Source organism: Psammomys obesus, unplaced genomic scaffold, assembly GCF_907164565.1.
Source record: "Psammomys obesus unplaced genomic scaffold, mPsaObe1.curated_primary_1811, whole genome shotgun sequence".
NCBI classification, from domain to species: domain Eukaryota; kingdom Metazoa; phylum Chordata; class Mammalia; order Rodentia; family Muridae; genus Psammomys; species Psammomys obesus.
This window is the reverse complement of record NW_026585504.1, coordinates 29811430-29827871: the sequence shown is the minus strand read 5'-3', so window position 1 is coordinate 29827871 and position 16442 is coordinate 29811430. Positions and strand designations below refer to the sequence as shown.

Sequence of the window (16442 nt, the reverse complement as noted above, 5' to 3'; positions counted from 1 at the left end):
CACATTGTCCAGTGGTGGCTCCTCTGTATTTGTTCCCGTCACTGTAGGAGGAAGCTTCTCTGATGGTGGTTGGCCAAGGTACTGATCTACTAGTATAGCAGGTAGCAGCATAGCAACTCCTAAAAAACGTTGTTTTAGGAGCTGTTTTATTGCTGTATTCCGCTAGCAGAACAAGAGTATTTGGTTTTTCCTTAGGCCCCTGGTCTATCTAGTCTCAGGTTCTTGGTCACCTGGGGGGTATTTTTTAAAAATAAAATTTTAACTTATTTTTATATATTTTAAAAATAAAATAGTTACATCACATATCCTCTTCCTCCTTCTGACCCCTCCCATGTCTACCCTCACTCTCAAAAATCATGCTCTGTTTTTCTTTGATCATTGTTGTTACATGCATAAATACAACCTGATGAGTTTGCTTTGCTGTTTGTGTGGACATGTCTTTGTGGGCTGACCACTTTGTAATGGATAACCAGTTAAAGATTCATCCCTAGGAGAGGCCAATTCTTCCTTTTAGCAGTCATTACTTGCCTATAATTCTTTGTCTAGGGATACTGCAAAATTGCCCCACGCCCTTTTTTGAGATAGCATGCCCATTAATAATTGCCATTGTTCTGGTCTTACTTATACAGACATTTCTAGGAGAGACTGTTTCATAACAGGCTTTCTGGTATTCTGGCTATTAAAATCTTTTCACTCCCCTCTCCTGTGATGTTCCCTGAACTATAGGTGCAGGAGCCGTGTTGTACATGTGTTCGTTGGGGATAGGCTCCTCATGATCTGTTTTTTCTTTATTGTGCTATTCAGTTGTGATTTTCTGTGATGGTCTCCATTTCCTATAAAGAGAAACTTTTTTGATGAGAAAAGAGAGCTACACTTATCTGTGGGCGTAAGGGTACATTTTAGAATGTAGTAAGGAATTGTGCTGGTCTACCAAGGTGTTAATAATAGATGCTTTTGTAAGGTTCACAACCTCACTAGCTCCAGGAAGTTGGCTAGGTTTGTAATATAGGCATGATTTCCTTCCTTTTGAGTGGGCCTTGATTCTAGTCAGACAGCTGTTGGTTACCACCAATATCTAAGTGCCATTTATTGGACCTTTATAGGTATCTTGGCATGCTGGTTATTGTTGTGATTCATAGGGATTACAGATGGGTACAACTATTAATTGCTTTCCTCCCTTGGTGGCTTGCATGATATTTTTTCAGTACCGTGGAAGCTATTGTAGGAAGGAGCCTTTCAGGTTAGATGCGGCTCTAATTATCTGAGAATGTTGTCCTAAGTATGAGGTATCTTCAGTAATAGAGGCTTATCTTCAATCTCAAGAGACAACCAAGGGCAACAGCAGTTGGCTATATTGTTTTAGAAGTCATTTGGACTTCTTTCTTTCCTTTTTTATTTCTTCTTCTTCTTCTTCTTCTTCTTCTTCTTCTTCTTCTTCTTCTTCTTCTTCTTCTTCTTCTTCTTCTCCTCTTCCTTCTCCTTTTTCCTTCTTTTCATTTCTGAGAAAATACTTTTTGGTCTTTTGGATAAAGTTTATTTGCCAGGAAGGATGATCCCATCATACTTCTGTGTAATTAGCCTATGGCCTCCTCCTTGCTGATTCTGTGCTTGGTCCCAATGCAGCCTGCACTTCTCGCTGCAATGCTGAAACCTGGCCTATCCAGCACTGTGTAGAAGTCCAGTCAATAGAAGCCAATGCTTGGGTTCTGTTTGATGCCCAGATCAATGTGTTCTTGAATCCCAAAACCAAAGTTTCAATGTTTCCAGTATCTGAGAAGTTATTTTTCTATAACTCATACTCACACACCCTCAGGCCTTTCTCCACAATTTCTTCTGCCTTGGCTCCATAGACTGTGTAATGAACAACAATCCTTTCATTTCTCCTGATGCCAAAGGACCTGACAGTGTACCTAGCTTTGGAAACAACAGGTGTCTGGCTTGTGAGCTGCTCCAACACCTTTGCTGCTCAGGTCAGTCTGTCTCTACCCTCCTCCACACAGATATTGAGGCAGAGCTCGCAGATGCAAAGTTCTTGGATGCGGTTCTCTTTTTCACTTTGATCTTGTGCCATGATGGAGAACAGAATACCTTTATTTCTTATTTGTATATTTTTCTCTTACATTATTGGTCTAGATAAGACTTTGAGCACTCTGTTAACTATAAGAGGAGAGAATGGGTCTCAATCCTGATTGTAAAAACATGCTTTCACTTTTTCACTTTTTAGTTCAATGTTGGCTTAAAGATTTGCTGTACATTGCCTTATGTGTGTTGAGGCTTGTTCCTTCTAGTTTCTTCAGGGCTTTTATCAGGACAAGATTTTGAACTTGTTGAAGCCCATTTTTTATATCAATTTCAAGGATCATGTGTTTCTGTCTTGAAGTATATTTGAGTGCTGAATTACACTTACTGATTTGTGTGTGTGGAACAAACTGTAATTCCTGGAATTAAAACAACTTGTGGTATATGATCTTAATATTTCCTTCCTTCCTCCCTCTTCCTCCTTCTTGTTTTTCCTTCTTCCTTCTTCTTTCTTTTTTTGAGACAGGCTCTCACTGTATAGCCCTGGCTGGCCTGGAACTCACTGAGAGGTGACTACCTCTATCTCCTAAGTTCTGGGTTTAAAAGTGTACACCATCATACTCAGATTTAATGTGTTATTTTAATTATTTGGATGTTTCATTCATACATACATACATACACACGAAACGAAAATTAGTCATTTTTACCCAGTTCTCTGTGTTGTTTCTCTGCCTCTCCTGATGAAACTGTTTTTCCCAACAAAATTCCTTCCTACCTTCGTGTCTTTTGTAGTGTGTGACTCTTAGGGTTACCATTGTTGTGGTGAAACACGGTGACCAAAAACAGCTTGGAGAGGAAAGTGTTTATTTGGCTTATGCTTAATTAGGGTTATTGGATTAACATGGCCGGAAGATTTTTACTAGCAACCTCTCAGTGAGTAAACCACTGAATAAAACAACACTCCCTTTTAGCACCCTTACCTCAGGGAAGGGTGACCCCTCACAAGCCCTTCCCCATTCCATGATGAAATGTTGACAGTCCCAGTCTTGTACAGGGGTGTGTGCGTAGTCATAGCTACAGTGATTGATGAGTGCAATAGCCATGCCATGTCTAGAAGACATCTTTTTGAAGTATCTTTCTTACCCTCTAGGTCTTATAATCTTTTCTATTTCCTATTCTGTGATATTCTCTGAGCCTTGGAGGGGTGATATAGATGTTCCTTTTAGGGCCATCATTCTGCACTTTAAGCAGTTTTAAGAGTCTTCATTAACTCCTGCCTACTACAAGAAGCTTTTTGACAAAGCCCGAGAGCAGCGCTAGTTTACTGATGTGAACATAAGTATTTAGAAGGCAATTTGAAAACATGTCCATTTGGCAAAACAGTAATAGTAGTTGTAGTTGTAGTCATAGTAGTAGGAAGAGGGGGAGGAGGAAGTGGTTCTCTCCTAGGTTCCATGACCTCTCCAACCATGGGCTTTTGATCAGAGTTTATAGTGCCAGGTATAAGTTCCCTCCTGTGGATATCTCAAATCCAACCAGAAAGAAGTTGGTTACCCCATTGTAATCATGGTGCAGCAGTGGACACATTTTGCCTCACAGGTCCTGTGGTTGCTCACGCAGTTCACAGGGCCATCTATATGTTCTGGTCGTTTATGTATTGATGCTTTTGGTCACTCCATAAAGCATTACTGTCAGCTACTTTTTTCATACCTGTGACCAATTATCTGAATAAACAGTAATAGAAATAATGTATTTTAGCTCACTATTGCAGAGGTTTTAGCCCATAGTCCTTGGCACACTTGCTTCTGAGCCATGATGGGAGAACGTCTTGACGGGGCACATTGTGGAGCAGAGCAGCTCCCTTCTACTATGGACAGGGGCCACAGAAGGGCCTGGGACAAGAGAGAACCAAAGCCATGACCCCAGTGACTTACTGGCTTGTCTGGACCTCACTGTGTAGATCAGGCTGGCCCCAAATTCACAGAGGTCTGCCTCTGCCTCCCTAGTGCTGGAGGGCTGGGATTAAAGGTGTGCACTAACCCCCTTTCCTTCTGTGATAACCCCCTTTCCCATTTCTCCCTTCAAATCACCTCTTTCCTGCTGTTATCCTTTATAGAGTCCCCTTCTCCACCATGGTCCTATTTTACTTTCCTGGCTTTTGCAGTTACTCCAGGTTATATACTCATATCTAAAGATTGAGAGTTGGAAACCACAAATGTCTTTCTGGGTCTGAGTTAATCACTCAGTATATCTTTTCTAGGTCCATCCATTTACTTGAAAATGTAATGATTTATTTTCTATATAGATAAATAGTATTCTATAGTGTATATGTACCTCTTTTTCATTATCCATTAGTCAGTTGAAGGATGCTTCCATTTCTTAGCAATTGTAAATACAGCGTCAATAAACATGGCCGAGCAAGTGTCTGTGGAATAGCATGTCAAATCATTTGAGCATATACCAAGGAGTGGTATAGTTGAGTCTTACGGTAGATTTATTTTTATATTTTTGAGAATTGTGCACAGTGATATACAGAGTGTCTGGACTAGTTCGCCATCTCACCAACAGTGAATGCAATGAGCCTTGTCTTCTACACACATCCTTGCCAGCAATTAATGTCTGTTATTTTCTAGTCATTCTGACTAGAGTAAGGTAAAATCTCAAAGTGATTCTAATTTGCATTTCTCTCATTGCTAGAGATATAGAGCCCATTCTGAGATGTTTCTATTTTTTGTTTCTTCTTTTGAGAACACTGTTCATATCCCTAGCCCATTTTTAGACTGAGTCATTTGTTTTCTTGACTTTCTTTTTTTTTTTTTTTTTTAGTTCTTTGTATATTCTGGATGTTAACCCTCTATCATATGTACACCTGGCAAAGATCCTTTTCCACTCTGTGGGCTTTCTCTTCACTTGGTTGCTTGTTTCCTTTGTTGTATAGAAGCATTTTAGGTTTATGAGATTCCATTTGTCAGTTGTTGGCCTTAGTTCATGAAAAATGGAGTCCTATGTAGAAAGTCCTTCCCTACACCTATATCTTGTAGGTGCTGCCTACGTTTTCTTCTAGAAGTCTCAACATTTTGGGTTCCCACTGAGGTCTTTGATGCATTGGCAGCTGATTTTTGTACAGGTAGTGATTATAGACTAATTTCATGTGGACATAGAGTTTCCCCAGGACCATTTGTTGAATTTTTTTTCTCTCCAGTGAGTATTTTTTGAATCCTTTGGCTATAAAATTTCAAAGTGTTTCTACATTCTAAGTATATTTCATGTTTTAGAAACTTTTAACATAGTCTTTATTTTTAATCTAAAAAAAGGGCTTTTTGAAAATTTCAGAAGCTAACCATGTAATCACATTGGTCATATCATTCACTTAAAACTTCTAATCATTAATTTTCTTACAGATAATTTTGTTTCTTTATACTGTTGTGTGATTTTGTCCAGAACAGTTAAGTTATTGGTTTGTGATAAGGTAGAATTCCTTTTTGTGTGTGTGTGTGAAGCAAAATGAAACAGATCAAACTTAGTTGATAGATAAACTAGGTATTGCAGTTCTGTTTGCTGCCTCCACTGTTGTGGCAATCATGAAGAATTCTGATATTATCTATGGGCAAATTCATGACCTCTGCTGTTTGTCTGAGTAAATGTCAGACTCTCCAGGAGACTGTGATGTTAAGCAGACTCCCCTGCACTGGGAAGGGAGGGGTGAGGAGAACACAGCATGGTATTTATGACTGCAGGAACTATAAGCTGTAATTTCATGAGATCAAAGCATGCGCTGTTTATCTGTTACACTAACGGCTTTGAATAAAATGGTTAGAAAACAGACAATGTACTAAAAGTTCAGGATATTTTAAAGCTTATAAAGGCTGTAAAATTAAAGCCTAGCTTTTCAGTGGAAAATTATTTCACGGAGGTCTTTGATTTCAGTTTATTATGCTCTTAAGATTAATTAATATATACAGGAAAGAGAAGACATGAAATAATTAGTTTTCACTTTATCAGCCATCTATTAGTTTTCTATGCCCACTTTTCTATAACAGTTATTTTTATGAGAATTGATACATTTGAAGTTATTTCCTAAAAGACAGCTAATTCCAGCAGCTTCCCATTTCATACTATTGTTAAATATAGGAAAAGGACTGAAGAGATGGCATGACAGGTAATGGCACGTACCCACAAGTTTGAGGACCTGAGTTTAATTACTGGGACCCACATGGTGGAAGGGAAGAACTGAGTCCCACGAGTTGCCTTCTCATTCCCACATGTGTGCTGTGGTTCATGTATCCACCTCCCCCCACAAGTAGATACATAAACATAATTTAACAAAGAAAAACACAGAAAAGAATAGATATTCGTTGCATCTTGTTGCCATAAAGAAGATAAAAAAAAAACCTTTAGAGTACCAGTTCTCATTTATTCAGAGTTATAAGTTATGTAAGTGGCGTCATGCTTAGCTGTACACCTTCTCTTAACAGGTCAGTGAAGCTTTGGAATGAACCTTGAACACATCACTAATATAAAACAAGTGATTTAATAACTTAATTTCTAATTTGTTTAATCTAATATACTTAATTCAATTATATCTTTGTGTAAGAAAAGCTAGTCTTAAAAAAACTAAAATTTCAAAAACTATTTTTAGTGTTTCCTTGAAAGTTATCTTTGCATAAGAAAGCCAATTGAAACTGCTCCCCACCCCTAGACAGTGTTTCTCTGTGTAACCTTGGCTGTCCTAGAACTCGGGTTGTAGACCAGATCTGCCTGCCTCTGCCTCCTGTGTGCTGGGATTAAAGGTGTGTGCCACCAAGTCTGGCTTGAAACCGTTTCTGTAAAGGCTATTAATTATATAAGACAAGATATACATTATATTTAAGCCAGTTTCATTGGTGTCTTTAAAAAGTAGCATCAGTTGGGGCTGGAGAGATGGCTGTGGTTATGAGTGCTTATTGGATCTTCCAGAGGACCCAGGTTTGATTCCTAGCACCTTTGTTGGATGTCTAATGAGTACCTATAGTTCAGGCTCGAGGGTACCCAGTGCCCTACTTTAGACCCATGAGCATCCACACTCCCATACATAAACTCATAATTAAAAACAGAAGAACACTTGTACTTCAATCAGCTGAATATAGGAGATACTATTAGATTAAAGAATGCATAATATGAATATCAGTCAAGCAGTCTGGAAATCTGAGTTGAGGCTAAAACTTTAGGATCCTTTAGCAGATATTTTGCCTTTGCATTAAGTTTATACATCTTAAGACCTTACAGTATTGAAACTAAATTTATCTTTCTGAAACTTTCCATAGTCATTTAAATGACACCCTATTTTTCATATTTACCAGTGCTGGAAATGGTAAAAACAATAAATTGTTCAGCATGTTTAGTTAAAAGTCGGCCCATGGTAGACTAGAATAATGATTTATTCTTTATATTGTTTGCTGATCAGCATATACTTGAATCTGGACTTAAAATGCAGAATTATTCTATTTTAAACTCATAGTGTGAGGATTCTTGGTTATAACAGTCAGGATTGTTTTTCAATTACAAAATTTAGTGTTCTTTTAAAGTTAACACAAGGCTGATAACGCACATCCGCTAAGCTTTGTTTTTACAGTTTGCTAATAAAACTTCACTGGCCTGCTCATACTTAACACCAGGAAGTCTCTGTGACATGGATCTGAAGTGCTGTGTTGTTCTATGACTGGAGGAAAGCCAGCTGATTTTAGTTGTAAGCTTTCAGCACTGTCCTCATGTCTACTACTTTCTGAACAGTCTTGCAATTGACTGTAAATATTTATACCATGAACAGTAATCTGTTTGGCTGACTTCTTTGAGTGCTTTCATCAAATGTTTTTATTGCCATTTACTTTATGTTGAAGAAATTAAACTTGACCAAATTTAATATAAACAAAGGCAAGTCGTGTCTTCTTCACATTCATTATTCTTACTAAGTATATTCATGACACCTTTTAGTTTTTCTTAAATTTCTGAAGCTATTCAGGTGTGAGAAGATATAAGTTGTGAAACAAAGTACCATCCCTCAAGGAGAACATAGAGCAGTGGTCCTGAGGTCTACTACCATGCTTAGCTCAGAGATCGTTTCCTATCAGTGAGACTCTGACATGTTCATATCTCCTACCTCTACTCCTTTCCTTCCAGACTGTTTACTTCCTATTTCTCATCTGTTCTTTTTCTAGTAGACCACCATTTCTTCTTTTCTTCAAAATAAGCCTTTCTATTAAAGTCATCTTAAAGTGACCTGTTATTTGGTGTATACTGATGTTGTTTTCTCTCCCCATCTTGTTCTCTTTATAGTATAATAACATATGCTATTCCCGTTTTCATATCTGTAATAAATATAAAATAATGAAATACATAAACAGTCACCTCAGAAAATTTAACGTGCCATATAACCGCATGGAAGCATTGCAATTTACAAATGAAATTAAGTTTAAAATCAGGTTAAGTTAGTTTTGTTGGGCTCAGGTTTTCTGCACCATAACTGCAGGTGGGTTATTCATCTGTGTAGGCCTACACAACGGCTAAGCAGCCTCATTTGTTTCTAAATGTATTCCCCAGTCTGAAATTACATCAGACTCATCAGTTGTTTGACCTTCCTGCATGCTTTCCACAATGGATAACTCTGCAAATTATCTTGTGCAGATCATTTCTAAATCTCATAAAAACCACAGGATCATCTAATCTGCTGGTTTTCATCCTTTCTTTTTTTCCTTTTTTTTTTTTTTTTTTTTTAAGCTATGAGTTGTACCTGTTCTACTTTTTTTATCAGGAGCCCAGCAAAGCACTGCTGAGGCTTATCAGAGTATAATTGGAAAGCTGTTAATTGGATCTAACAATGCTTTGTGGGGAAAGGACTGAAACCTAGAAGAGAGGTAGATTATGGAGTATAAAACAATTTACCAAAAATATGCTCCACTTGCCCTTACTTCATTATGCATGTTTGTAATGTTCTGAGCAAACCATAATCTTTACAAGGTTAACAAACTCTGGTCATGGATTTGGCGATGCCATTGCACTGCACGTGAACAGTCTAAATCAGTCACTATTACTCATTCCTCATTCTACTGTGATGTTAAACCATGAGCATGTGGTCCAGTTTTGGCAAGCAAGAGGCAGTGGGAGGAAACTTTATTAAAGAGTACCAAGAGCCAGGTCTGATGGTGCTTGCCTGCAATCCCAGCACTTGGGAGGCAGGAAGATTGACTTAAGAAACAACAAACTTGGAGCTGGAGAGATGGCTCAGTGGTTAAGAGCACTGGCTGCCCTTCCAGGGGTCCTGACTTCAATTCCCAGCAACCATATTTTGGCTCACAATGATCTATAATGGGATCAGGTGCCCTCTTGTGTCATACAGGCATATATTCAGATAGAGTGCTCATATGTATAAATAAATAAATAAATCTTTTTTTATTTTTTTATTTTATTTAACTTTTATTAATTACACTTTATTCATTTTGTATCCCTCCATAAGCCCCTCCCTCCTCCTCTCCCGGTCCCACCCTCCCCCCTCCTTTCTGCATGCATGCCCCTCCCCAAGTCCACTGATAAGGGAGGTCCTCCTCTCCTAAGAAACCACAAACTTCATATCCCTGGTTGTGATAGTCATTATATAATATTGAAATTGGCCTTTTCTTGCAAGTCCAAAGAAGAATAATTCCACAGATGGACATGACTAGTTAGTTATTGGTAATGTATAGTGAGTGCCCAAGTCAGTGGATTCTAAAACCTGCTTTACTTTATGTGATAGAGGGTGTCCTTATTACTTGTGGCTTAAGATGTAAACTATAAACATGAAGGAAATAACAGGCGAGTATAAAAAGGACATTCGGTCAATTCTGTGACACCAGTGCAAAAGTGGCCTACTTAAAGGGCTTTTCAAACTCTTAAAGAGATTACTCTGGCTCACTGATGACTCCTTCACCCACTCCTTCAGAACTTTTCCCTATGGTGCCTGGCTTTCTTCTTTTCAGAGTTTTTCTTTCAGTGAATTTGTATTCTTAATTTAGTGACACTCCATGAGATAATTTCATGCATCTGCTCCAGCTTCTTCACATTTCCCCTAAGCTCAAGCTTTCAATACTTTGCCTCCATCCCCTCTCTTTCCTTTCTGTCTCCCTTCCTTTCTATATCTCCTTCCCTTCTTCTCCCAGCTCCCTTAGGATTTTGTTTTATTTCCCAGGCTAGCTTTGAATCTCTAGGCTCAAGCCTTTTTCTTACCTTAGCCTCCCAAGGAGCTGAACTACCACACCTCTTCTTCTGCTATTTATTTTAGATTGCTTAGAAGTTCTCTCTCTTTGTGATTCATTGTAACATCTAAGCTAACTGGTCACTGCACTGTCCCTATTTTCCATACCCGAAACAGAGAAACAAACAAAAAATTACAATTCTGAAAACTGTCTATCCTGTGAATTATCACTGGGTCACCTAAAACACCATTCTGGGACTTTATCATGCCTCATCTTTTATAATTTTAAATAAATGTGAAAGGAACATCTTCTAGAAGACTTAACAGCTTAAGAATCAGGATTGGTGATTTCTGCTTTTGACTTTAAGTGTCTGTCTCTGAACATTTTCTATCCCTTCTCTTACATAGTGGAAACATAACATCATGTTTTTCAACAGTAAAGAAACTTCCCATTTCATTTCCATTTTTAAACTCCTTTCTCATTTCATGAAACCCCTTGTCATTTCTTCTAGCTTTATGTAATTACCCAGGAATCATCTTTAAATGATCAGTGTTTCCTTTATTCTTTCTTCAGCCTACTGCATCTTTCTTCAGAATATCTCATATTTTATATTGTCTGTTTGTTTTAAATATATATGAGAGCACTGGGAGCAAGGATATAGGCACAGCTTCATTTCTTGCCTGTAGTGTTCTGTGAAGTCTCCTTAATCTTTCAGGGAACTCAATTCAGGTAAAACCAGACAGACCCTTGGAGTCAACAGTCAGTATGAAGCAGAGTTGGAGTTTATTTAAAACAGGAAGAAATTGACCCAGGAAAAGAATAACGCTCACAGTTTGTTCAAAACTGTTTTTAAACATATCTCTAGAAAGAGACACCCAGGAAAAGAATATGATATGTCCAAGTGTGGGTATGGGCTTCTCAATTCAGTTTCTTAGCATTAGCCATGTATGTAATTTTGGTGGCTCTCAAGTTATATCTTGAAAGGTTGTTTATATAGCTTATGTTTCTTTTTTGATAAATAAGATTATAGGGCGGCTCCAGGGGTGAGTTGGATGGATTATATCTGATAAAGAAAAATTAGGAGCTCTTAAGGTTGCCCAAAGCTTAGGACATGTCTTTTACAGTAATTGAGGTTTCTATTGAGATCCCTGGAAGACTATAGGCTCATAGCTGGGAAAGGAGAAAAGCCGTAAGGAAACATTGTTAATCACATTGAAACTCTTGATTTCAGCTGACAAGAGGCTTCAGTCAGAATCCGGATGAAGGACTTCTTTCTGTTCCCATAGTCCTGTAACTTTCTACATTCTGACCTGTCTCATACTCATCATCTCACGCTGGGGGTAATGCATACTAAGCAGCTAGCCAGTGTTCTTTTCTCTATAGTTCCTCCCCTCTTTTAAACAGACTAATTTATTAAGCTACAAGCTTAAGATAGCAGCTATTGGAACTTGACTAAGTGCTAGTAAGTGCTTGGTAGATGCAGAAAAACTGTTCAACTTTGCCTACCAAATCCAATCTTAAGCTGTGAAACCACTTTCTTCCCACCCCCCTCTGCCTATCTATATAGTCAACATTATTTTCTAGTTTTCTTTGCTTCTTGATTTTGCTTGTCTGTTCCTCTCTTCTCCTTGAAATGTCCTTTAAAATTTTTACTTGTATTAAATGGAGTTGGAGCAAGAAACAGATGACACATTAGAGTTGGTAATGGAAGAGTTTAAGGGGGAGGATGTTTACACAATTGTTGACAAAGTTAAGGGAACATGGGATGGTAGAGCATCCTCCAGATAAAAGTAGAAGGAAAACAACTACAGTCACATCTAAAGTGATAGGGAGTAGGATGTTAGGACTTGGAAAACTGTAGCTTCAGTGCAGAAAGCTGAGCTGTGAGTTCCTGAAGATGTAGGGCCATTACTAGATTGTGTTCTCTAGGGAGGCAGCTACTATACAGGTATCTCCCACAGATCTAACCCCACTGGGATCCAAATAACAGAGAATTTCCTGTTGTCACAGTGATCAGTGGTACAGGGCAGAGAGCAGTGTAGAAAGGGCATGGCGGGTAAGAATGGTCAAATGAACAATATGTATTCATTTCTCACATTTCCCTAATTCAAGTCTTGCTTCTGTCTTTCAAATTTTTATTTTTCTATTTAATTTAATTTAATTTTAAGTGTACAAGTATTTTGCCTGCAGGTGCATGTGCATGCCTAGTGCCTGAAGAGGTCAGAAGAAGCTGTTAGATCCCCTGGAACTGGAGTCATAAGGGTGCTGAGAATTGAACCTGAGTCCTCTGCATGAGCAACTTCACAACTGCATAGCTCTTCACAATTGAGCTATCTCTCCAGCTCTGTTTATTTACTTTAATACAAGCTGAGAGTTCTCATTTTGCCAGATAGTAATTTGCCTACCTGCTTTTCTGGGAAAAGCCTTACTGCTTCATCTACATGATTAATTTAACAGTCTTATTGCAGTGTGCATACCCAAAAGTGGTGTATGAACTAAGACTAATTCCCCTGGATTTTGAAGTGGATTTAGAGAGAACTATATGAAACTGTGACATGTAGAACTGAGGCATCCAGTTTTGGTGGAATCCCTGTTTTCTGCTGTATCTATTTGAGCCTCCAATATACCACATTGTGGGTCTTCCTCCTTCCTCAGTTCGCTCTATTTTCCAACATTTGTTATTGGCCTCTTATCACATCTATGAAATGTTTAGGTTCCTTATGACACTTATGACAATTATTTGTCAGCTTCTGTCATTCAAAAACTTCTTTCCATAAAGGACCTTGATGGATCAGGAAAATGATGTTGAGTATCCACTATGGGATCCTTTCCACCAGGTGCTCAACCCATAGGTTAGAAGTGTTGCTCTGCAGTGTCCTGCCATTAAATGTACAGTCACACTGCTCTGGATGCTGAGAATAAGTGATGGTTGAGGGCTTAGCCCTAAGTAGGACATTTATACTATCTCCTTTAAGGCTAAGGAAACATTGTGGTTGAGGCAGTGTAAGAGCTGGAAGATAAGAGAGAAGGGTTGCAAAATACGATCTTTTGGGCATGACATAGCCATTGCAATCATGATCTTATCAGACGTAGTTGCCTGTACTGGGCCTGTGAAAGACTGAGCCTATTGTCTTCAGTATTGGATCAGGAAGGGACTTGTGTGATCATCCCCATCCTTTCTAGGTATTAGCTGCTGGTGGCATCTGGGAAAAAGGCAGTCATTATCTTCATCGGGGTACCTACAAGTGAGCCCACTAGGCTCTATTGCATAGTTCAAAGCCCATGAACACAGAAACTGACAAGTGCAAGTCATTGTGTCAAAGACGAGGTAGAGAGACATGAATGGGAAGAAGAAGGAAGTTCATGGGTTGAGAGGGAGACAATGTATTCTATATAAAGTAGGAAATTGGTAAAGAACTTTAATAAAAGTATATATATATATTCTGTTGTTAAATAAATTATAATTTTAAAGATTTAGAAACTCATGAAAATGCCTTGCTTTGATGAAATATATATACTGAATTTTCTTTTTGTTTCTTATGTTAAGGAACTAAAAAAAGCAGCATCAGAGTTGATTAAGTGCAAGGTCATATGTCAGCATAAGATGGAAGAAGAAAGTATAGATTTGATAATTAAAGAACAAAAATGTAAAGAGCTTCAAGAAAGACTCAACATGGTATTTAATTAAATTTACTCAAGTTTATAAAATTAAAACCTTACCAAAAGTAGAACTTCAGGATTATTGCACAAAATATTTCTTGTTTGTAAAGTTAATAGACATAGTAAAAATTAATGTACAAATCTTTTTTAACTTATTGGATTTCTTGTCATTAGCAAAAACCTAGAACAACATTTAGCCATAACAATTTTATTCCCACTCAAATGTAGCTTCAGATAACTTTATGACACAGTGGTGTCTCTGAGTTGTTTTGAAGATGAGAAGTTTCCTAGTTTTAACATTTTGTGTTAAACGTGTGTGTATGTGTGTGTGTTGTATGTGCATTTGTGTGTGTGTGCTCACATGCATGTTCACACATGTATAGCCTCCACTGGGCTTTTTAAATCACTGGAGCCAGTGTCTCAACACGAACGTGGCTACTGAATTGAATACAGAATTTACTGAATTTTGCATTATAACTTTAACATTCTTCAACTTTGAAGGAATTGGAATTAAATAGGAAAATTAATGAAGAGATTACCCATATTCAAGAAGAAAAACAGGTAAGCAATAATCACATATTTTGGAAGTCAGTTAATATTTTAAAAAACAGTAGCAAGGTGGGGAGTAGACATGGAATGATATTTGCCTAGGTGTGGAGTAGGCATTCAGCTAACGTATTGAGTGAATATGTTTTTGTACTTCTAACCTGTTGAGTGTACACTTCCATTTTTGTTATTAAAAAGATTTTCTTCCTTTCTCTCTCTCTTTCTTTTTTCTTTCTTTCTTCCTTCTTTCTTTCTTTTTTTCTTTCTTTCCTTTCTTTCTGTTGTGAGACAGGGTTTCACTATGTAGCTCAGGTTGTCTTGGAACTGTCTATGTAGATCATTCTTGACCTTGAACTCACAGAAGCCCATCTTCTTCTGCCTCCTGGGTTTAAAAGTGAGTGCCTTTACATTTATTAGTGTGTGTGTGTGTGTGTGTGTGTGTGTGTGTCTTATATGTGCATTTGTGTGTATGTACTCACATGCATGCTCACACATCTCTATATTCAGAGCCCAGAACTCTTCAGTCCCTCAGAGCTGGAGTCAGAAATGCTTACAGGATGCCTGGCTTGTTGGGTAGATGCTGGAGTCCAAGTCTGACCCCCATGATTTTACAGCAAGCACTCTTAATTGCTGGGCCATTTGTTTGAGTTAGGGTCTCACTCTGTAGCACAGGATAGCTTGGAGCCGACCCTGTAGTCCATGCTGGCTTTAAATCCATTGGCAATTCTTTTGTCTCAGCCTCCCAAGTGTGAGATTATAGGCACCAGGCACACATTTCCTAGCTAAATTTTCATTTTTTAAGAAGTAGTTTTATTATTTGTTAAACCAGTGGTGATTTAACAGATAATTACTGAAAATACGCCATGTGTGATTTTAGAACAATTTCTTCTCTATTTTTATATTTAAAGAATAGTTTGGAAAAATTATTTTTAAATTGTTTTTAGATTTATCTTACGTATTTGAATGTTTTGTCTGCATGTCTGCATGTGCACCATGTTTGTGGCTGGTTTCCATGGAGGCCAGAAGAGGGCATTAGATCTACCTAACTGGAGTTACAGTTGAGAGGTTTCATGTAGGTGCTGGGAACCGAACCTGGGTTCTCTGTGAGAGCAATACATGCTCTAAACTGCTGAGCTTTCCCTCCAGCCCCTCTTCTTCTGCTTTACCTGTTCTTTTTCTTGCTTTCATTTGATTGGTGACATCCTAGTCTATAGAGTCATTTTATAATATTATAAGTCATGTAACTATTTTACTAGAAATATATTCCTCACCTGTGGGTGAGCAAGGCATCAACTTTATTTCAGTTTTGAATTCTTTACCTTGTTTAGTAATGTCTTAGAATAAGATCGGCCCATTCCAAAACTTTTAAGTTAAGGGACTTCTAGAAATAATACTTACTAGAAATTTATGTAACAGTATAGAAGTGCTGTTAGTTTAATACATAGTATCAAAAGTAAGATATAATGATAGTATCTTAAAAACTAGAAATACATTTAAAGAATTAACAGAAACATGATATATTTTTATGTTTTTTAAGGATATCATCGTTTCTTTTCAACATATGCAACAATTACTTCAGCAACAAACTCAAGCCAATACTGAAATCATTGCAGAATTGAAGGTTCTAAGAGAAAATAATCAGGTTATGTGGCTCGTCTTTGCTACTTTGTGGGTTCTCTCTTTCTCATCCTTTACCCGCTCCGCCCCCACCAACAACCACCCATCCACCTATCAGTGGCCTTAGCATTTATATATCCTCTGAAGAGTTTCCAGAATTCCAAGATTCACACAATAGCAGAAACTATCTGCAGCTGACAAAACCATGCCTCTGCTAGAACATGAGGCAAATCATAGTCAGCTTATGATATCATCACACCGAGGATTGAAAACAAAAGCATATTCTTATAATAGGTCTGTGTTCTTAAAGAAGCCAAAAATTCTAAAAGTCTCACTACAAGATTATACATTTAAATATATTCTATCTAATATCCTTCTCCTGTTAGTTGCATTTAA

General features: G+C 37.8%; 1 protein-coding gene and 1 pseudogene across 1 annotated transcript in view; one reads left to right on the top strand and one right to left on the bottom strand.

Annotated features, from left to right (window-relative positions):
- Positions 1-16442, top strand: part of Ccdc73 (coiled-coil domain containing 73) — an 84814-nt gene that overhangs the window by 41624 nt on the left and 26748 nt on the right. Inside the window, exons 9-11 of the mRNA XM_055604552.1 lie at positions 13771-13899; positions 14385-14444; positions 15967-16071. Coding sequence (XP_055460527.1) covers positions 13771-13899; positions 14385-14444; positions 15967-16071 — 294 coding nt within the window. The remainder of the gene's footprint in view (positions 1-13770; positions 13900-14384; positions 14445-15966; positions 16072-16442) is intronic.
- LOC129674530 (60S ribosomal protein L11-like) lies at positions 1534-2071 on the bottom strand (annotated as a pseudogene).